The following is a 23089-nucleotide window of genomic DNA, read 5'->3' as shown; positions in this document are numbered from 1 at the left end:
GCAAGGATGGACCCGTGAGCCCGCAGCCAAGGGAGGCAGCAGCAGTGCGGATGTGCTGGCACTGCCCTGGGCATCCAGCCCCTCCAGCTTCCCAGAGCCTCCTGCTGCCATCCCCTTTGGCACGGCCACTCCTGGCTCGGGAGCTGCCACCCCCAGCTGGGAGGAGCTGCTGGTTTTTAAATTTTCTACACTTGTGGTGATCCACTTGGCACTGCTGGGCCTTGGCACCGAGCTGGGCTGGGGGTGAGGTGAGCTCCCCCTGTCCTTGCCCTGCTCCCTGTTCCCTGAGCTCCAGCTCAGCCACAGAATGTTGGAAGGTATCCTGAAGGAATGCCTTGGCTGTAGGTGAACGAACCAAACGGGCACCACTGACACTTGGATCTCCTCCTGCTCTGCAGGGAGCGAGGCACCTCCGGGTGCTGGCCCTGCCTGATCCCCTCACTCCCCGACCCTCCCAGCTCTGCTCCCTGGGGAGCACTCCAGGGCTGCCTGGCCAGGAATGTCACTTGTTAATCCTTTATTTCACCCTCGCTTGGGAGAGGTGTCCCAGAAAGGCCGAGCACCAGCAGGTCAGTCGGTGAGAGCTGGGAAAAGCTCGGGCGTTGCCCCTTTCCTGCAGGAGTTTTTCCCTGGGGGCCATCGTGGTGCTCAGCTTTCACCGGGGTGTTCCCACCTTCAGTTCCTGCCTCTTCGTGTTTAAATCACAGAAAATCCCAGACTGGTTTGGGGTGGGAGGACCTCAGAGCTCATCTTGTCCAGCCCCCCTTCATGGGTGGTTAAATACTCCAGCTCCTCAAGCTTATTCCCATTCCCAGTTGTTCCAGTCTCCTCATCTAACAATAATCCACCTTTTTGGGGTTTGTTAGGCAAGATTTGTGCAGAAGGCTGATGGTGCTACTTGTTTGTATGAAGAAATTTAGATTCAAGTGCTGTGGTGTCATTGTACAAAAATGTAAATATTTTCCAAATTATATTCTTTGTGCACTGTAGGTAAAACTTTTCTGGAATTCCATAGAGTTAAGGATCAAAGTTTATAATGAAGAGGATCATTGATGCTCAGTGGAGGGAACAGCTGTGCTGAGCATGAGGGCAAGGGAGGGGCTCAGCACAGGGCAAGGTGTCAGGCACACCTGAGAGCAGGGAATTCCAAACTGCTGGAATCTCTGATCCATCCCAAAGAGGCTGCTCTGGGAAGGACGTGGAGGAGACCCAGGGAATCGCTGTCAGCAAAGTCCAGGAGCACTGGAGTGGGAGGGTGGGGTTGGTCCTTTCCCAGCAGCTCTGTGAACTGGGAACAGGGAAGCACTGGGACAGGGGAGCAGTGCAGCTCTGTTGTTAATTCAAACTCAAATCCAAAATGAAACTTTAGGGAAAACAAGTAAAGGGAAATGACTCCTGCCAGTGCCGTGGTCAGGGCAGGTGTGGAGCATCCTCTGGGAATGATGGAACTTGTTCTCCCAAGTAAGGATGAATTCCTGACGTGTTTCACACCTCTGGGATGAGCTGACACCATCTGTGCTGCTCCTGGGAGCCAGGTGGGGTCCTCTGGGACAGACTGGGGATGTCCATGGGGCTGAGCTGGAGCTTGGATCAGTGCCTGTGGGGCAGTGCAGGGCCCTGTCCCCTCCCAGGGGTCCCTGTCCCCTCCCTGGGTCCCTGTCCCCTCCCAGGGGTCCCTGTCCCCTCCCAGGGTCCCTTTGGGATGTTTTGTGTAGCTGCAGGACCTGGGCCAGGTGCCCATTCCTTGGGAATTCAGTGAAGGTGAGAGGTTCCTCCCCGAGGTGAATGTCAGAGCTCCCTTTGCTCTGATGCAGGGAGGATCTGTGGGTTTGTTTTTCTTTGCATTTTTGGTCATCCCAAATTCATCCCTGGCTCCATGGAAGCATCACCGGGGCTGTGGGGCCTGGCAGTGCAGCCACTGCTGGATCCCAGGGTGGATCCTGGGCTTGGAACTGGAGAACAAAAAGGGTTTTGAGCGGCCTCCTGTGGGATTGAGGCTCCTGTGGCTCTGTCCCCTCTGGAGCAGCCCCTGCTGGGGCTGGTGGCCACGGGGTGTCTGCCCAAAGCCCCGGGAGTCCTGGAAGTGTTTCCTGGGGTTCCTGTGGCCTCTGGCCGCAGACCTGGGCGATTCCCACCCCCAGGACACGGCTGCTCCCTGGGACACTTCCAGGGGCTGCAGGAAGCTGCTCCTTAGGCTTGTCCTGCCTTGGAAGGTGGGCACAGCTTTGGGGCTGTCCTTGTTCTGGGTTACCCCAGGAAATCCTGGCTGCTCCTGCTCTCCCTGTGGAGCTGAGGGATGGGAATTCCCTGGATTGTTCCCCAGCTCCCAGGGCAGCCCCGTGGGCTCCCGGTGCTGCTCTCAGTACTTTTCCCTCCTCCTGGGATGTGTTTCCTGTCTGAACATTCCAGGTGAGGAGTTCTCACACGTAGGGACACCTGGGCATTTCTAATGGATGCACTGCAGGAATTCCCAGTCAGGGACACTGGGCTGAGCCTGTGGATCCCGAGGGGCTGCCCACGTTGAGATCCATGCTCATATCCATGTTTTCTCCACTAAAGCCTGTTTTTGTCACCGGGTTGTGTTGCATGGACACGGAATGTTTGTGGGCCTGGATGTGTCTGCAGGGTGTTCCCAGCCCCAGCCTGGCACACAGGATCCCTCCCCTCTCCCCTGGCTCTGGGAAATTCCTTTTCCAAGCAGCATCGATCCAGCAGAACCTCACCTCAGCTTTTCCTGGAGGCCAGGCCAGGTGTTGCAGGAGGGTTTGGTCCCTGGGAGTGAGCACAGATCCATGGATCCGTGGATTCCCTGTGACCTGGGAATGTCGGGGGGACCAGGAACAGCCCTGGACACCCCAACTGGAGCTGGGATCCGGGGCTGGAGGAGCAGGGAGCTGGACCAGGCTGGTGGGAATCACATCCTGCTGCTCCTGGGGGGTCGGGGCTGGGGCTCCCCTCCCACCACTTCTTTTTTTCCTGAGGTTTTTTATGGCTCTTAAAAGACAACCAGGAACTTTGCTCAACCCAATTCCGACCTCACTGCGGAAGGATCCCGCGGGTTGTTTCTGAACCAAACTGTTCCTCTGGTCTTCCAAGCTCCTGCTCTGGCCCGTGGCAAAGGGAACACCCTGGATTCCTCCCCGGAGCTGCTGTCCAGGCACTGCACTCCCAGCACAGCAATTCCCCATTCCTGCGTTCGGTCCGTTCGTCCTGCCCCGACGTGTTTGTGCTGGAATCCCCCCGGATTCCCTTGGTATTCCCAGCCCCCCTCTGTCATTTCACGTCTCTGCTCCTGAGTTGTAATTCCCTCCAGGAGAACTGCGTTGTTTCATCCGGATTAACCAATTCCTGTAATGCTGCAGTTTCACTTTTCTTTTCCTGACAGTTTGTAACCCCCATGGAAAACGAGCCACCTCTCTCGGGTTTCCTGTCGTCCGCTCCCTGGTTTTCCCTTCCCTTCACTCATAGTCACTTTGGGTTGTATCATTTGTTAGAATAAAGACCAAACTATGCTGTTGGATTTGGAACTGCTCCACCTGTGCAATCCAGGCTTCCCGCTCCCGTCCCGCCGGGCCTGGGCTCCGCTGCGGGAGCGGGACCCGAGGGGAGGGAACGAGCTCCTGCTGCTGTGTTCTGCAAGGGCATTTTCTTGGTCATTTTTTAAATAAAATCCTGCATTTTCATTACAGCCTCTTCTCGGCCCTCTGTGAATCCCAGCTTTTATGGGGAAAGGATGCAGGGAGCAGTTCCTGGCCTCACCTGGAGCAGGCTGGGAACAGCTGCCAGGGAGGGAGGGGGGAAGGAGCCTGGAATTCACTGAACTCTCTTCAGTCCTTCCAGAGATTTCAGCCTGGATGGAAGCTGAACCCTGGATGGGTTCTTCTGGGTTTGGGTTTTTGCTTTCTTCTTGAGGGAGGGCTGGGGGCTTTTTTTAGGGGGGATTTGGGTTTTTATTTTTAAACAGCCTTGCTCTCCTCCTCCTGAGCTGAGAGGGATCAGGGCCTCCCTCTGTAAGTGCAGATCTGCAGATGGAAAATCTGTTTCTAAAGGAGCAGGAAACTTCCAGGAAGGACCCCAGCCTCTGCCAGTGAAAACAAAGATTTTTATAACTGCAGTTGTGGCCCTGAGCTTGCTCCAGCTGCTCCCTGCCAGGCAGGGGCTCCCCAGAGCCTTCTCTTGCTTTTCATCCACCAGCACTCCCAGGTCCTTCTCAGCAGTCCCATAAACCTCCACATTCCCATTTTAACCCATTTCTCCCCCAAAAGTAAAATAATTCCTTCTTCACTGTAACAGGGAGATGGAAAAATCCCCTGTAAGGAATGAGGTAAATTTTGGTGCAGCCAGAGGTGGAAATAAAACCCAGCAGTTTTCTAGGAAGAGGAGTTGAAGTTTCAGGGTTTTATTATCAAAGTTTTGTAAAACATTTTCTGAAACTGTACATCGACATGGCACAGACTGTCGGCTACTTTTGTCTCTTTACCTGCACAAAAGTAAAAGCTCTGGAGCTGCTGGAACTAAGGAACAGCTTTGGGTAACTACTCTGCAAATACCATGGGATCACCGAGTGCGGGAGGGGAGGAACGGCCAGGACAGGAACACAAATTTATCCATTTGTACAACTTGAGATCGAGTAAAAAGTACATTATCAATGGACTTGCTTTAAAAACAGACCAAGGTCATTTTAAAATGCACTCCCTGCTGCGGCGGGTGAGCTCCTGAGCCCAGCCCTCCCTCACTGGGCACGGCCAGGATTCCCCTTCCCAAGGTCGGGTCATTCCAGCTCTCCCTGGGCGGGCACCTGGAGAGATCCCTCAGGAAGGTCAGGGCACAGAACCCTGGGCAAAGCCAGCCAAAGCCCTAGGGGAACCCAAACCCAGCCAAGCCCAGCACATGGCTTAAAACCAGAACTAAAGCCAAGAGCACAAAGAGCTGGTGCAATCCAAGGCCAACTCCCAAGTGTCTGGGAGGTGCCTGGCAGCCCCTCGGTGGCTGCAGGACAGGGGGGCTGTGCCACACTGCCAGGGCATTCCCACAGGACAGGAGGGCTGTGCCACATTCCTGGGGCATTCCCACAGGACAGGAGGGCTGTGCCACACTGCCAGGGCATTCCCAGAGGACAGGAGGGCTGTGCCACACTGCCAGGGCATTCCCACAGGACAGGAGGGCTGTGCCATGCTCCCAGGGCATTCCCAGAGGACAGGAGGGCTGTGCCACACTCCTGGGGCATTCCCAGAGGACAGGAGGGCTGTGCCACGCTCCCCGGGCATTCCCAGAGGACAGGAGGGCTGTGCCACGTTCCTGGGGCATTCCCACAGGACAGGAGGGCTGTGCCATGCTCCCAGGGCATTCCCAGAGGACAGGAGGGCTGTGCCACGTTCCTGGGGCATTCCCAGAGGACAGGAGGGCTGTGCCACACTCCTGGGGCATTCCCATAGGATGGGGGCTGTGCCACACTGCTGGGCCCAGCCCGGGACACTCTGGAGGGAGGGAAGCAGGCAGGGAGGAGGGAGAGGGGTGGCCCTGGCTGTGCTGTGGGAGGGACCTGTGGCCTGGCCCGGCCCCAGCTGGGCCCCCGGAGCAGGGGATCCCTGTCTCAAGCTTTGGGTGTGAGTTAGTATCGGGATGGACAGACCATGGAGAGCTCGGAGCTGGATACATCTAGGTTGAGGATTAACAAGTACAGCATAAAGGATCACACTGGAGGGGCTGTGGGCGGGCTCAGTCGCTCATGTCCATGTCCTCCTCGTGGTGGTCGTCCCCGTTCACCTTGGACTCCCTGCCCGGATCCCCGCTGCCCTTCTCGGCTCCGGGCTCCTTCCCTTTGGGGGAGGGAGCATCCGCCACCTTCTTCTCCTCCTTCTTCTCCTTCTCGCTGTCGTAGCCCTGTTCCTCCTCGTCGTAGTCCCTTGTGACCTGCTTTGCCAGGGAAAGGGACACGTTAGCACTTCCCTGTGGGCCGGGGCAGGGGGGCTGTGGGGCAGGGCTGGGAGTGGCTCCGGGGCTGTTTGGAACATACTTTCACATCCTTGTCGCTCTCGGATTTCCGGTCGCGATCCTTCTCCTTGTCTTTGCTCTTCTTTTTCTTGCTTGTTGACCGCTCCCTCTCGTCTCTGCTCCTCTCCTTGTCTTTATCCTTCTTCTTTTCCTTTTTATGCCTGTGAGGATCAGCAGGAAGAGGATGAGGCCCATCACCATCACCCCATTCCACAGCTGGAACTGCGTCCAGAGTGTTACCACAGCAAACCCAAAGGAAAGTGGCAGAGTGCAAGTAGGGAGCAGGCTCTGCTTTCAGGAAATACCCCAAATCCCAACTTCTTAGCTCTGGCTCAAGGACAACAGCACAAAGCCAAGGCTGAGCAATGCTGTGGCAAACAGAACCAAGGAATCTCCTGAGCTGAAGGGCCCCACAAGGATTTGGAGTCCAAATCCTGGACACCAAATACAGCGATGCTCCAGTGTTTTACAGAGGAGCACCTTGAGTCCCCCATGCTGGAACAGGGTCACAAAACACCCGGGCCACCCAAAATCAGCTGATCCCTACTGTGCAGAGCCAAAGGGGCTGGGAATTGTGGCACGTCCTACTCCTGCCACCCATGGAACCCCCCTGACCCTTGGAGCCCCCAGCCCAGAGCAGCTCCACAAAAGCAGCAAAGATTCCTCCCCAGGGAATCCCCTGGGAGCCTCCCTGGAGGGCACAATTTGGGAATTTCCCACCCAGACACCATTCCTCCCAGCCAAGTGTTCCCCTGACCTTCTGGGCGACGGGGACCGGGACATTTTCCGTTTGGGAGACCTGGGCTTTTTCGGGGACCGTGTCCCGCTCCGGCTCCGCCGGCGCCGCCGTTCTCTGCAGGGACACACAGGAGCTTTGCAAATCTCTGCTGATGGTTTTAGAGCTACAAATGCATCCCTAACTCCAACCCTAGCCCTGCTCACATGGTACTAAAGAGTTGTTAAAACTGCAAGTTGAATTTGGAAGGTGTTTTAAAAACATGAAACACTTTTGCCTGGATTTATTCCCTAAATCGGGAAGAGTTTGGAAGTGACCCTGGAGCATCAAATTTTGACACAGAACAAGAAAAACTGTTCTAAACCCAAAGAATTTACCTCAAATTTACCTTGCAGGAAAATGCAAGTATCTTCCAGCCACAGGTGGCAGAGGTGCTGTTGCGCCTGTACCAGACACATCCTCATTGGAATCATGCTCCAATGGGATCCAGGCACAGTTTGGGCTGGAAGGGACCTCAAAGCCCAGCTCCTTCCATGGGCAGGGACACCTGACACAGACCAGCTGCTCTATCACATTTTTTTCTATTTAATATTAAAGTGTATCAAAATCCTGCTGGGCACAGAGTGCAAGGAAAATCCCATTTCTGTACCTGCTTGTGCTTCTGGATCTTCTGGTTGTGCTGTAGCTTTTGGGGGGGGTTTTAGAACGTTTCTTTTCTTTCTCTTCCTTCTTTTTATCCCTTTTAGTAGAAGAGAGATTAAGGTTAAGTCACTTTCAAACAGCACTTCCTAATCTGGGAAAGGGATGCAGAGCTGGGAGGGACAGGGGTGGCACCCCCAGGTGCTCCAGACCCTCTGTGTCCTCCCAAACTGAGGGCCCAGAGCTGACACAGCCCTGGGGGACCCACAGTGCCAGCACAGGGGACAATCCCTGCCCTGCTCAGGACTGGACTCCCTGGAGCCATTACCTGGTTTTGGATGTGCTCCGAGACCTCCTGCTCCTCTCTCTGGAATGAGATCTCCTTCTCCTCGGGCTTTTGGATCGCCTCCTGCTTCTGGATTTGGAATGGGACCTTCTCCTTGATCTGCTCCTGGAGCGTCTGCCAGGGACACAGCAACACGAGTCACAGGAGGGACATCCTGGCACTGCTCCCAGCCCAGCTGCTCAGGGCAAGGGACCCCCCCAAAACCCAGCACAAGCTCCATCCACAGGAGCTCTGCACACTGAAATGTCAACAAAGCTTCAGAGCCCTAAATCAAAGCCAAAGCTCCTCCCAAGAATGATTTTTGCAGGAATTGTTCCAGCTGTGGGAGGTATTTCTAAGGAGTTGCTCACCTGTGTCTGGATGAGGAAGGTGTCCTCCTCCTCCTCGAGCGCGACCTCGACCTCGAATGTCTCCGTTTTTCATCTTTTTTGTCTGAAAAGGGAAAAGCAGAATAAAAACCAATGTTTTATTTTAACAGTAAAAAATATTTTCTAAAGGAAAGGACCTGGAGCTTCATGTGATTGGTATAAATCAACCTGACCTTGCCATTTCAAATGAAGGCTCATTAATCATTTTCTTCACAAGAAGACAAAAAGAACGAACAGAGGACAGGGACATGTTTGTGACACAAAATAACAGTTTTATGAAAAACTGAAGTCAAAATTCAGAAAAAAATCTAAAGTCAGTGAAAAGCTGATGGCTGCAGGGCACTGGAAAATCCTGTGAAAATCCCAGAATCTGCCATTTCCCGAGGGACTGAAGACCCTGTCAAATGATTGTTTTGAATTTCCCACAAAAAAGCCTCAAGCAAAGCAAGAACAGCTCTGCTCTTTCCTAGGAATCATCAGGAGGCTGAAGAACTGATGAATATTCTGCATTTTCAGTGTTCAGGTTTCTGCCTCTCAGATTTGGTGCCTCTGACATTTTTGAGAGAGCTGCTGGAGCTTGTTCTAAAACCAAACCTGCTGAAAGAAGCTTCAAGAAAGAGAATTATTTACAAATCTGCCCAGATTAGGAATGAAAATAAAGGAAAGCAGCCCTGAGAAGCATCAGCAGGGTGCCAAGTGGTGAGGCCAGGAAATCCAGGTTCCCTTGGAATGAGACAGCAGCAGGAACTTCCCTCAGGGAAGCTTGAGTGTTTTACAGCCTTCAAATCAGTGAATTTTGGGAAAATCAAGGGATTAATTCCAGCCATTTCTGCAGGACACACGGAACTCCCACCCATTAAAAAGCTAATAAAGGAATTCCCTACAGACCACAGGCATCAAGGCAGGGCTCTGCAGAGCATCAGTTCTGATCAGGTGCTGTGTCCAAGCCCATGCTGGCTGGAGTGGCTCATTCCAGGCTGGAATTACCTGGCTCTATAGCAGCAGAAATTAAGGACTGTGCTTCTCGGACTCTCTTCATGGCCTCTTCTATTTCTTTACTGGAGGTATCTGATTTCAGACTGGGAGACACGAGACCTGCAGCCACATGGTTCAACCTGGAAAACACAAAATTCCAAAATTCAGCACTCAGGAACCCAAGGGACACAGCCCTGCATTGTCAGGGTCAGGGAATCCTGGGATGGTTTTGGTTTGGAGGGACATCAAGCCCATCTCATCCCACCCCCTGCCATGGGCAGGGAACCTTCCCCAGCCCAGGCTGCTCCAAGGCCTTTCCAAGCTGGCATCAGCTCCAGCAGGACAGGGACTGGGCACTGAAACCCCATGGATATCCCCATGGATTCCCCAGCAGGGCAGTACAAGGATTTGGGAACACTGGTGCTTACTTTGGATCCACTGTGCTCATCAGTTTTAGGAGCTGATCTGCTGCAAGAGACTGTGAGGGAAAAACAAAGTTAGAAGCAGGCTGGGAGATGTGAGAGCTCCAGAGAACCTTCCTTGGAATGTCCCCTGGAAGCTTTCCCAGCTGGAAAAGCAGAGCTGAAAATCCCCCAGCAAAGAGGAAAGGCCACACTGGGCTGCTGGGAGGCTGTGAGCACTCTGGGGCTCAGGGGATTCACTCCCCACAGCAGCCAAAGCCCTGCCTGGGCAGATCAGGGATAAAACCACAAATGGACAAAGATACCAACAGACAGAAATACACTGCTGGGGTGAGCTGTATCCAGCATCAGGTACTAGTAACTTCTTGTGCACAGGTTATTTCTGTCACTGCCAGGGAACAGAGCCCTCTCTAAGCTCTCTGTCCACTGAAGACCTCAATGCCAACTCATAAACATTTAAATATTCCATGAAAAAATGTATTTTACAGCTCTTAGGATAATCCAGGCATTATTATGATCAGTCACTTCCTGCACCAATGGGGTATTAAGAAGAGAATGTTTAATCCTCACTCATTTTTAATAATGAACCCCAAGTTTCATTTTTGAAATGCTGGTTACAATCTGATGGTTTAATGTACAAAAATCCTCCATCACCCCAAATTTACATTTTTCTAATTTGCCTTTAAAATTATTTTTTCCATTTGTTATTTAATTTTCACCATCATTTGCTTGTTCTTCCACATGGGAACAATGATGGCACTAGCAATGCATTCAATTATTGCTGCTTCTTGTTGCTGTGAAAGCATATTTGGTTCTTACCTCTTAAATATTTTATCTGTATAGATACATTTTTATTGATATAAATATATTAAATATTATAGTACTTAAAAGCCTTTTTTGTTCAGCTGCAACAACCTAATGAAGTTCCCTCACATTTGTGACACCTACAAAATTAAAAAGTCAAACTACTTTTTTACTTGAACAAGGCAGATTCTTGGCCTGATAATGGCAGACATTTGAAATATTTCATTGCTATTCCCACATTATTCCTTGGCCCCTTCCAACATTTAATTTGATATTCAAGCAGGTATTTTTTATTCCCAGCAGAAACCAATCCCTGGAGCTCCCAGGCAGTGGCTGTGAAGTGATAGAAATGAAAAGCACTCTCAGAGCAGGAAAGAGGGGGCAATAAAGGATATTTTGGAATGAGGACGTACCTGGGAGTTCAGGTTTGCTCCAGGAAGCCCAAGAGCAGCAAGGGCAGGGTCGAGAGCAGGAGCTCCTAGAGCAGCTAAAGGGACAGCACCAATCTGTGGCAGAGACAGCAGTTAGGGCACAGTGACAAAAAACAGGCAGGGCATCACTGGGCAGGGGAAACAAAGGTGAAGGAGTAAAGCATGCCAGCAAATCAAAGGGATAGTCGAAAATGAACTTGTTTCAGTGCTAAAATGGAAATTCATTCCAAGTTTTTGAGGCTATTGCCCAATTTCTAATTCATTTTAGGGTTGAGATGGCCATGGTTTATGTTGAAAGGCAATTTAACAATATTGCATCCCTGCAAATGTCTCTAATTTGGTTTAAAGGCTCCTGGGAGAGCAGAAGGCTCCCTAAAGCAGCTCATTTTGGGCCATTTCAAATGAGATGATTGAGACAGACACCCAAAGCCAACACACACTACCAAGATGTGCTGGACACATCCCACCAGAGGGGCTGGGAGCAGCCTGGCCTCCAGAGGAGCCACAGCTGCAATTCAGGTGGCTCAACAACCATTTCCAGGATTCCTAGGGACAGTTCTTTTAGTGAGTGAAATCTTCTGGGTTGGATTTGGTCCTTCCAACCCTTCCCTGGGTTTCAAAGGTTACATTCAGGCTCCTCCCTCCTGAGCAGCTCTGTGGCCAGGGGGTCCTTCAGTGAGCAGGAGCTGAGGTGGGTTTGAGAAATGCAGGATTAACGAGGCTTTATTATGATTAATTTGCCTCCTGCACTTTGATTCTGTGCCCTGTTAAGAGCTGAGCTGGGATTCCAGCTTCTCCCACCATGTGCAATTCTCACTGTTCATCTTCCACATGAATTCCTGTGGGTTCACACAACCAGGCTCCAATTTTCCCCTCAGCTGGAGGATTAATGAAGGGAATCTCACAGCGTGGCAGCTCCTCAGCCCTGAGGAATTTAAAATCTGTGAGAGGTCTACTGCTTGTCACATCTGTAAAGAACAGTGGGTGAGAGACACAAACAGGGCCCTGAGAAACCAGGAAATAGGGAAATAAGGATTTTCCATCTAACAACTTGTCACTGTCGTGCCCCAGTTCACATCAGAGCTGTCCCAATCCACCAGGAATTGGAATCAACACATCAGTCCTGAAAGAAAGAGCAGGAATGAACACCCAGGGGATCCCCAGCCTACCTGAGAGAGAGGGTTGGGAGTGGGCAGCAGGCCACCCCCGGGCAGCAGCCCTGCCACGGCATTAGCTGGTGCCAAGAGAGACAAAGCCTTAGTCTCATCAGGAATGACTCCTGCAGGGAAACAGCCTGGCATTAGAGAGCATCCCAGCCCAGAGGCACCAAATACACAAATACACCCAGCAAAGTCTCCCTGATACACCACCTGAGTTTGTTGAAAGTACTTATGTTGGCTAAAATACAAAGCTTGATGGCTATTAATATTTAGCATTAACTTTTTTTGTCAGAATGCAACTTCAATGGGTGACAATTTGACTGTTCCTTTTTCTCTACAAAAGGTTAAGTTTCTAGAGCAAAAAAAAATAGCACAATACACACTACTTTGTTGTTAACACTGCCAAGGTTTCATCACCTGTACTCGATTTTTAAGTCATGAACCAAACGTAAGCAAGCACAGTCGGTTCTCCAGGGGTGAGAGTGCTCTCAACTTTCAAAAGCTGTTTTATGAACAACGACTCGTGTCGGCTGCTTCACTACAAAGCACACAGAAAAATCAAGATACACAAGACAAAAAAAGTTGGATTTAGGGGTTAATAATATGGTACAGTTCACTATGTTTTCTTTTACACCTACCATACAAATTTTGGCAAACTTAAAGAGAAGGGATGGGTGTTTTGGGTAGGGCTTTTGCTGACGTGTCAGATGGAATGCGGTCCCTGCGGCTCTCCGGGAAGGCTGGGGGTGTGTCTGTGGCTGGGATACACACAGGGATGCTGGCACATTCCTTACCTGTGCAGTAAAATGCTTTTGTTCCAATATGTGCCAGTTTAGAGCACCAGCAATGCTGCTGCCACCTGCCGTGGCACAGGGGACTCGTGGCCCAAAGTCTTGCAGCCAGCTAAGCCCAGGGGTTATTGCACTGCCTGCTCTGCACACAGAGTGCTCAGGGCCCTACTAGCAAACAGTTGTGGAGGGAGTTTTACTCTATCCAACAGCAAAAGCCCTATACAGATGGATTAATTGGTTAATGTGCCCAAGCCCCCAAAATGAGAGTTCAATAAAACAATTTTACTATATAGTTGCAAATACCAGTAGTGTTTCTGTAATACATATTAAGAAACTGCATCTCATCATAAAACATACAATATGTACAGGGCACTTAAGAGAAACTGGATAAGCTGCAGAAGAAAACTGTTGGGTGGTATTTTCAGCAGGGCCTGGTATATAGTTCAGGCTGAACCAGGGAAAAGAACTGTAAAACACAACAACAAAAAAGAAAAACCACTGTTAAATAAAGGTAATGGTTCCTCCCACCTATACTGAGAAGTGCCGATAATCTACACAAATGTACAATACACAGCACTGATATCTGGCTCGTGGCACTGAGCTGGCAGCACTTTAGATACCCAAAGTTATGGAGGGACAGGGGAAAAAGGTCATGGAGGCAAAGGGCAGGAATGCATAAATATATCAACATACCTACAGAGAGATTATGGGGTCATTTGGCATGCAAAATTATGTCTCAAGAGGATATTTATTAATTACAGCTAAACATTTCAAATTAGTGCAACTACAACATTTCTGGCATCTAAATACAAATCCTCAGACTTAGCTCGAGACACCTCACAGAAGATCTGCATCCATTAAAAAAATTCATGCATCTGATCCTCTAATTGTTTCTTTTAAAAGTATTTAAATAAACTACAATTTAAAAAAAGCAATGAGGCCCCTCACCAGTTAATTTTCATGCTTCAAGAGCTTTTTTTACTGCTGCTTTGTTAGAACCATGAAATACTGCATGAATGTGTAGAAATGAAAGAAAAAGAAACAGACAAAAGAAACAAACATTAACCAAAGAACCTAAACACCCCCCCCAGCCATCTTTAACCTTAAGAGTTCCTTCCAAATCCAGGAATTAGCCCAGAGAAAATGACAAATACTAAACCTTACCGTAGCCTTTGTGTATAGTTCTATAACACAAAGCAACAGCCAACACCAAAGTGTCTGTGTGAGCTAAAACTTGGGACAGGGGGGGAATTATGGCACTAAACAGATAATAAACATTTGCTTTAGTGACAGGCAATAATCACACAGGTTCATTAGCACAGCAGAAATCAGAGAGGAGGGCCCCATTCAGCACAGGCCTGGCTTTAAGCACATCAGCAGTGGCACTGTGGGCTGGGGAAATGCTGCTCCTGGTTGAATTGGGACCCTGGCAGGCTGAATTTTGGGGGAAAACCGTACTCCAGCACAGGGACAGAAGTATGGGATTATCAACCAAGGGGCAATACTTTTATTGGCTGAACATCCCTCTTGTGATGTGCCAAGGCCATCAAATTCTGAACGGTTAGACAACACAAGGTACAGCCCAGGAGTGACTCCTTGACAGGCCCAGGAAAATATTCTACTTTAATGACTGGATTTTCTGAAGCCCAGCTGCTGGGCAGGTTTCTCTATGTGCCAGGTTTATCCACAGTGGACAAAGAGAGAAAAGCGGGTTCATCCTTGTAGGAAGAGTTAAAGACTGGCATTATTGCCACGGGCCTTGGAGAATATTTCAGCACAATCTCACTGGACTGGTGCTGTGTTTAACACCCACGCAGGCACAAGGAGCCTCTCAGCTCTGCTGTTCTCAAGCAGTGGCAGCAGGAGCAGTAACTCCATTGCAGAAGGGGCTCTGTGCCCTCAGGAAGCAGCAGGGCTCACTCAGAGGCCACACTGCACATTCCTACACTCCAGGAATTAGGCTGGACATCTTTTAAGTTTCATATCTTTCAAGATTAAGGAATACAAAGGTAAGACAAGACAGCTCCCCAGGCCTCAAGAGACAGCTCCAGCATGACAGATTACAGGTGTGACCCCAGGCCATGTACCAAACTTAGCACTGTAGTATGGCTTAATCTTATTCAATTCAACCTTTCCCAGAAGTAAATCAAGAAATGAACAAGTACAATGGAAATCAGTTACTTCTAAAGCAAGTCTAGAAGAGTTTAATAAGACTTCTGTAAGAAGAGGTGTCTTCTCAGCACTTTGCTTTTAAGGTAAGTTCCAAAAACCCTGCTCATTGCCTTTCAAATTACTGTAACACCCTAAAATGTAAAAATAAAAAGAAGAAGAGAAAATGTAGTTAACAAGTGGTTACACCAGGAAAACACTTGGGGACTTGAGTGCTTGCTGGCCTTTAGTTAATGGCTAGAATCCCCTGTAGCTGCAGAGGACCCACTGTTTTTCAGTCATCTGGAAGGGCTTTGCATTTGCCTTCTCCACTACAAAAATCACACACACAAATAACAGAGAGAAGAGTTTATTATTTAGTGAAATTCTATTAAATATATCAAGGATGAATAAGAAAACTTGGAATTAAAAACTAGGACCAGTGCCCATGTGGCACCTCTTGGAAATTGTCACTTTTGAATTAAACCGTAATAATTTAAACCCTTGGTATACTGGACTCCACAAGGAGAGTGAGGGCCTTTTTTTGGGGATGTTCCCAAATAAATGCAGTGGCAGCATATCCCAAAGGAATGTTAATCCCTCTCCCGTGCACTCTCAAGGAGGGAGAAACCGTTCTCATGAAGAGAGTGAAAGTGGCAAACAATTATTAAGGTAAAATTGCCTTAAAACATTGACCTGTTTGCATTACAATCTGTTTGGGAAAACGTCTCATTGAGACTGACACAGAGCAAAATTTGCATAGAATTCTGCCTAAAACGTTCTTATTCTACACTTTAAGACACACAAAAGTTTCCACTTAGATTTGGTGTCGCTATGGAAGCAAACTGACCAAATCCAGGGGCCAAAGGCAATATACCAAGGGTTTCAGAATGGCAATCTCTGACGTGTTTGACATAGGACTACTGTTAAATTGTGTGCACTAGACAGGAACCAACCACCACCCAAGGGTGGCCCCATAGAACATCAAACAAGTTACAAACCTTCAGCATAGGGAACGACTATGAGGGCTCTGTCAACGAACACAGTGTTTGTCAGGTGCTGGGCCACCACGGCCGAGTCGGGGTCGTGGAACTTTACAAAGCACACGCGCGACGACACCGGCAAGGGGGAGTCACTGCAAGAGAGAGAGGCAGCGCTCAGGACAGCGGGCAGGCACACCCACCGACCCAAAATCCCACCAGCAGCTCGCAGACTCCTGGCTCCCAGCTGCACGTGAGCTCTGCTACTGCTGGGAGCTGCACGTGAGCTCTGCCGCCGCTCGGAGCTGCACGTGAGCTCTGCTATGCACAACAAACCCACGAGCGGCCACCTGAATGCAAATTCCACCCCGGCTGGGAGGAAAACTTGGCTGAAAAAAAAGAGAAAAAGTGACCAATTAAACTGTCTCAGTTAAGCCCTGTGGTCTCACACTCGCTGCTTTAGGCCCAGATGAGTGATTAAGGTGAAATGAGGAGGGTGATGATTAAAGGATCCTTGTGACTCGGGACAAGGGAATGTAGGGGCAGGGTGTGGGGGTGAAGGCTTTGAGCTGACAGAGGGCAGGGATGGATGGGGTATTGGGAAGGAATTCCTGGCTGGGAGGGTGCTGGGGCCCTGGAATAGAATTCCCAGAGAAGCTGTGGCTGCTCCTGGATCCCTGCAGCGCCCACGGGCAGGGTGGAGCAGCCTGGGACAGTGGAAGGTGTCCACGGCAGGGGTGGCACTGGATGAGCTCTAAGGCTGCTCCCAACCCAAATCAGTCTGGGATTCTGTTTTATCAACCCAATTCCATCCCAGCTTCTAGACCAAACCTCATCGTGCTCCCACATCCTGAGGAACGATGCCCAGTGCTGAGCTCCTGCCTGTCTTCAGCAGGGATGAACAAACACAAGGAAATTTAAGGAGCTCAGGCAGGAATGAAAGGCTGAGCACACTAACACAGATCTCCCTCCAAGCTAGGTCTGTGCCTGCTCCAGCTCAGAGCAAGTGTCTGTCAACCTACAAACCCAAAATCAGAAGTTTTGAGGTACTTTGAAGAAAAAGCAACCCAGAAATATCCACTTTCTCCAACAGGAAAGAATGGTAGAACTACAGCTGTAACTTCACTAAAACCAAACCAAACTGAAAAAGCAGGCAAGGTCCAGGATGGGCTTTAGGAGCCCCCCTGTCCTGAAAGTGGGGCAGATTTTGCTGTAATTTGATGTACAAAGTGAAAGACAGGAAGAAAAAAATTCTTCTGCAGACAGAGCTATAGGACAGGGGGAGTTAAAAGCTGCCTCCAGAAGGCCCAGGCAGGGAGTGGAAGCAGCAGCAAATCCTGAACCCCCTGTTCCTATACCAGGCCAGAGGAGCTCTGAAAACATCACTGATCCTGACAAAAGCTGCTTTTCCTACCTGCATTCCCAGCCAAACTCCAAAACATCCCACTTCAAAGGCATCCCAGCTCCAGAGCAGTTTGATCTGAGCTGCTGAGGCTGATCAAGCCTTTCAGCACTGGGGGTTGCCAGAATTCGGGAACAGCTCCCACACGAGCAGACAGATCCAGGGTCTATTTTGGGTGCTGCAAATGCCAAAAGCTCCCTCACCTTCAGCCCCACTGGGCTCACCACACACAACTGCCCCCAGTGTCTGTCAGACCACACTTCAATAACCTTACATTTCACCTGGTGTGGAAAACTAAATTGGAGCCAGCACATTGCAGCTTCTGAAACATTAAAATTAGAAACAGCCACTTGCTCCCACAGCTTGTAGGCTGAATAAATTGGGAAATAACTGCAGTGATAAATGGGAGGAAAAAAAATGAATCTGTTGGCTCTTTTGTGGCAACAGCTAGCCAAAATGGTGCCTTTTTAGCCCATAAGTAATAATTAATAATAAGAAATAAAAAACAATAATTACATAAACCCAAAGAAGCGTTAGTAGGTGTTTAACAAAATCGCAGTAAAATTGTAAAGGAAAGTAAATCAAGGGTTGATGGCAGAGCTGAAGGAGGTCCTAAACTAAACTGTATAAAAATTACACAATTCATTACAGAAATGCAGCCCAGTATTTTGAGGCATTTTTAAAATGCCAGTGATAACAAAGGAATGTGAACCAGAGCAGATCCTATTGACTCTTCAGCAAATCCTGTTTACAGCCAGGAGTGCCACTGGGAGTGCTCTGGGGGAGCTGAGCTTTCTCCCAAAATAATGAATCTAAAAAAACAACTGAAAATGTGTTAGGCAATGCTTCTGCAGCCTGACATTTAATTTACATCTGTGTATTGCACTTTTAAAAATGGTATTTCCACTCACTCTCAAATCCAAGCTGGGCGAAATTCAACAAGAACTGGATGTTCTCAACAGCTCCCAAAAAAACCAACCATCGTTATTCTAATTCACCCAAGACTGAAGCGTTCAGGAATTGTCCCTCAGCCACTGGAATGCTGGGACACACAAGGATTTCCTGGGGCTGCAATGCAGGAAAATCAGACATCCACTCCCTCCACTTTCCAGTCTGGATGGAGTTTTATGGAATATAATCAAGATGAGAACCAGGCAATGGAGTCAGGGAAAAACAGGAGGAGGAGGAGGAGAATTGGAAGGAGTCCTGAAGTTGGCTGTGCATTAAAGATGCAGCTCAGGAGCACAATAAATGGGAAGCAAGGGATTAAATAAACTGGGAAAAGGAGGTGGACGAGGGCAGAGAAGGAAAACCAGGAATTGGGAGAAGCTCAGGAAATGACACATGATCTGGAAGAGCAGGAGAATAAGGAAGTTCTACAGCAGAGTCAGAGTGACACAGACCAAACAAGGAGGTGGAGCAAAGGAAATAGGATTGGTTCCTCAAATACTACAGGCAAGAGAGAATCCCAGGAGGATCCAGAAAGGAATCCAGATTATGGGGAGAATTCACAGATTATGATTTATATCCCATACTCTTCCAAAAATGGATGGGCACCATGGGAAGGGAAAAGTCAGGAGCTGGAATTTGAGGGAGAAGGAGCAGAAAAAGAACGTGGCACTATCAGAAAATGTCCCTTTCTCTGGGGTGAAGTGACCCAGAGCACATTGCCATCAGTGCAGGGAAAGCGCCCTGGGGCTGAGCTCCTCACACAAGGGAAAAGGACACCAAGGCACGGCAGCAATCCCTGAACAGATTAGTTAACGTGTATCTTTAATGTGTATACATTAAGCTTTTAACATATATTTAAAAGCTACAAAGTTTCAGACACATAAATCACCTCCAACAAGCTCCCTGAAAAGTGAGCCCAAGTGTTCAAACACAGAGCAGGCCAGGAAAGGACTGCACCTGCCACAGGTGAGCTCCTGCCGTGTCAGTTATCCCAGGTGGGAACAAGGAAACTCCCTCTGGAATTGCCTTTGGTTTGTGCTACCACGGATGGAAGCTCAATGAGGAAAAAAAGATGCTCTGCTATAGTTTTTTTCCCCTAAAATAAAAATCCCAAATAATTTTGGGTAATTACAAATAATTGATTGTTTGATTAATCTTCAACAGAGCAGAAAGAAAACCTTTAATTTATATAATGAATATGCAAAACACCAACATATAATGACACCAGGCTCTGTAAATCAATCAAACTGAAACCACCAGCACTGCTAACACCCAGGTTTTATATTGCATCAGAAAGCACTGTTTATGTTCATTAGAACTTAACTGCAAGTGAAGATATAAAAACTGTCTTGTTTTGTTTGTGGCTATTTGTAAATAGCTGGGGTGACAGAAACTTTCTTTTCAGTTATATACACGCTTGAAATGTGCATTATTCGTTGAAATTGCGCAGAATTCCTTGCAAGATGCACAACTGACAAATGTGTATTTGTCAGCGGTTTCCTCTCCGCTCAGTACAGATTTGTTTCAAGGAACACAAATATTAGAAGTGTATTCTTTGCAGATTGGGGGTAAGCTGCTCTTCTAGCAAAAATTTCTTTGCAACGAAACGCATTTATCTACACCTAGAAGTTTTGGTGGAGGTGAGGAAGACAGCAGAGGCTCAGCGGGCACAACCCCGGACAAACAAACAACTCCAGGAGACAAACGCGGATTCCACCGGAGCCGCACGAGTCGCTCCACGCCCCGCGACCGAGCAGGGCACACCGGACTCGGGGTGCGCAGCCAGAGCCGCCCCCGCAGCCCCCGGGGGCGATCCCCGGCAGCGGGGCCGGGATCGCGGCGGGGGCGGGCGGGAGGCGGCGCCGGGCGGCGGGGGAGGGACGGAGGGGGAGGCGGCGAGGCCGGGCCGGGCCCGCACTCACTCGGGGGGGAAGAGGCGCAGCTCCTCGATCTTGCCCAGGAAGCCGAAGAGGGTCCGCATCTGCTCCGAGCTGGCGCTGGGCGAGACGTTGGTGACCTGGATCACGTCGGTGCCGCTGCTGGAGGCCATCGCTCCGCCGGTGCTGCAGCAGACACGGCGGGGGCGGGGGGCGGCTGAGGCGCGGGCGGAGCGCTGCGGTTCGCTCCCCCGGCCCGGTTCGCTCCCCCGGCCCGCTTCACCGCCCCCGGCCCGGTTCGCTGCTCCCAACCCGTTTCTCTCCCCCCTGACCCGGCCCGGTTCGCTGCCCCCGGGCCCGGCTCGTTGCTCCCGGCCCGGCTCGCCGCCCCCGGCCCGGTTCGCTCTCCCGGGCCCGGATCTCTTCCCCCGGCCCGGTTCGCTCCCCCTGACCCGGTTCTCTCCCCCCCTGACCCGGTTCGCTCCCCTTGACCCGGATCTCTCCCCCCCTGACCCGGTTCGCTCTCCCTTGACCCGGCCCGGTTTGCTTCCCGCGGCCCGGTTCGCTCCCCTTGACCCGGATCTCTCCCCCCCTGACCCGGTTCGCTCTCCCTTGACCCGGCCCGGTTCGCTGCCCCCGGGCCCGTTCGCCGCCCCCGGCCCGGTTCGCTCTCCCGGGCCGGGATCTCTCCCTCCGGCCCAGCTCGCTCTCCCTGGCCCGGCTCGCTCTCCCTGGCCCGGCTCGCTCTCCCTGGCCCGGTTCGCTCCCCCCTGGCCCGGCCCGGCCCGGCCCGGCCCCGCGCGCGCCGCCTCACCAGCCTGCCCGGGCCGCAGTATCCCACAGTGCACCGCGCCGCGCCTGCGCGCGCGCGGCCCCGCGCCTGCGCCGCGCCGCCGGACGCGCGCGGGGAGGGGGACGCGGGGGGGGCGGCGCGTGCGCGCACCGGGCGCGCTCCTGTTCCCCCCCCCCTCCCCTCACGGCCCCGCTCCGCGCCCGCGCGCGGGAAACCCTGAGGGGAGCTCTGAGGGGCCCTCACCGCCGCCTCGTCCCTCGCCGCTTCGCACGGCAAACCTCACAAAACTCACCGTGCCGTAGCGTTCGGGCTTCTCCGCTTTTCTGTGTTTGTGATCCGGCAGGTCTTAAGTGCGTGTGAAAAAACGCCGCTCGCTTGGTTTTTAAGTTTTGTAAAAGTTTAATAATAATAAAATGATTATGTGAAAAACGCCAATCACTTGGTTTTTAAAATTTTAAAAGTTTAATGATGATAAAATGGTTATAATAATACAAATAGAGTGATAAAGTTTAAAGTTAGGACAATTACAAGACAAAAAGCAAAGAATGACGGACGTCCAGATGCTCTCGGACACTAAGTCACAAAAAGCATCCCTTGCGAACAAAGGAATAACCTTAAAAGCAATAGCCTGTTGCATATTCGTATATCTCATACATGATGCATAAATTCCTTTCAAATTAAGAACTTTTCTGGTTTTTGTCAACTTCTCCTTAATCTTGGTGGTTCCAAAAAGACGGAGAGAAGGTGGAAGAATGTCTTTCCTGATAAGGAGGCTGTAACTCTTTATAGGCCCCCTTTGCTGAAGAGTTTATTAATGTTAGAAAGGAGAAAAAAAAAAGTATTTGCAGTTTACATAGTTTACATAGGACAAATCATACTATTTCGTGATTAGTTTTTTGCTTTATGTTAATGTGTTTCCCATAAATGTTCCTGAATGTAAATAAAACAAGCCTTATTTATTACTCAAGCTGAAATTCTACCACATGTGATTCATGAAGCAGGAGACACTCACTGTCCTCCCTTAGCAGGTATCATGTTTCCACTTATGAAATGTCACAGATACCGTATCTTGTACTGAATTGCCAAAAGCTTATTTAAACTCCAGATTTGAATTTGTCAGCAATGTTCCATGTGGAACTCAGTTATCCAACAGCATTGAATGAGATGAAAGTGACACAGTGGGCCCTGAGGCACAGAGTATTCACCCTCTGAAGTCCTTAAAACCCATTTTTAAGCACCACCGTTTAAAAAAAATCAGTTGAAATATCCAGTATTTTCTGTGTGTTTCTGCCTCCACTGAGAGAGGAGAAATAAAGAAAAGGAGGGGGGAGATTAAAGAACTCTGGTAAAAGACTAATGAGGCCAATATCCTTAGTCAAGAGTAAGTGCCTGAAGTGACTTTCCCGAATTACGTACTTGACTAATGTACTTTAACCTTCACTAATTACTTTTCATTCCGATGTAGAAGCATTTTTCAAAGAGGGGAGCGTTTGAAACACGGATGTGCTGTTTCAGAGGAAGGAAGCTACAATCCAACACGGGACCGCCTTCCTTTATCAGCATTTTCCCCTCACTGGGAGCTGCTGGTGCGATCTGCAGGCACGGGGCTGGTTCCATGTGTGGTTTAGATGGGATATTGGAGAGGAATCCTTTCCTGGGATTTCTTCTTCCTCGGGAGAAATCCACCCCTGGGAGGGTGGGGAAGTCCTGGCACAGAGCAGCTGGATCCCTGGAAGTGTCCAAGGCCAGGCTGGACACTGGGCTTGGAGCAGCCTGGGAGGTGTGGAAGATTTTGTGTATCATTATTCAAAACATCACCGTTTGCACCTTCCAAGCAATCGTGACTTTGAATATTACCTCATTCCACCCCAGCCATGCGATCCCTCCCAACCCAAACCATCCTGAGATTCTGCTGAGGTTGGAACCAGCCCCTGGAGATCATCGAGCCCCGCAGGAGGCTACAGTGGAAAGGAAAAAAAAACAAAAAAAAAAACCAAAAAAACAAAAAGCAATAAACGGGTGTGAAAACGCGGTTTGGTTTGCTGTTCGTCCAGCACCCCGAGCAGGGCGCTGAGCCGAGCACCCTGGGCGCTCCCGGGGCTCCATTTCGGCACGGCGGGGCGGGAAATGGCGGCGCCGGCGCTGGGCCGGCTCCGCCCGCGAGGCGGGCGGGCGGCTCCGGCTGAGGGCGGCCCCGGCTGCGGGCAGCGCCTTCCGCGGCCCCGGCTGCGGGCAGCGCCTTCCCCGGCTCCGCGAGCGGCTGCAGCGCGGC

The 23089-nt window shown here is 50.4% G+C and overlaps 1 protein-coding gene across 3 annotated transcripts; it reads right to left on the bottom strand.

The window, feature by feature from the left end:
• Positions 1–4378: 4378 nt before the first annotated feature.
• SRSF11 (serine and arginine rich splicing factor 11) lies at positions 4379–20913 on the bottom strand. 3 transcript variants are annotated; one of them, XM_021535595.3, is made up of 13 exons: positions 20839–20913; positions 20070–20210; positions 15816–15949; positions 11885–11994; positions 10698–10790; positions 9487–9536; positions 9071–9198; positions 8066–8147; positions 7698–7829; positions 7380–7469; positions 6752–6847; positions 6017–6155; positions 4379–5916 (listed from the first exon to the last, which is right to left on the bottom strand). In XM_021535595.3, the coding sequence occupies exons 2-13, from the start codon at positions 20195–20197 to the stop codon at positions 5719–5721; spliced, it is 1380 nt and encodes a 459-aa protein (XP_021391270.2). In that variant the 5' UTR covers positions 20198–20210; positions 20839–20913; the 3' UTR covers positions 4379–5718. The 3 variants fall into 3 exon arrangements, with proteins under 3 accessions (XP_021391270.2, XP_021391271.2, XP_021391272.2); XM_021535596.3 differs by having other exon boundaries at positions 4379–5913; XM_021535597.3 differs by lacking the exons at positions 15816–15949; positions 20070–20210; positions 20839–20913 and adding an exon at positions 13615–15809 and having other exon boundaries at positions 11885–13132.
• Positions 20914–23089: the final 2176 nt, after the last annotated feature.

The sequence above is a fragment of the Lonchura striata genome, chromosome 9 (genome assembly GCF_046129695.1).
Source record: "Lonchura striata isolate bLonStr1 chromosome 9, bLonStr1.mat, whole genome shotgun sequence".
NCBI lineage: Eukaryota > Metazoa > Chordata > Aves > Passeriformes > Estrildidae > Lonchura > Lonchura striata.
This window is presented reverse-complemented; position numbering and strand designations above follow the sequence as displayed.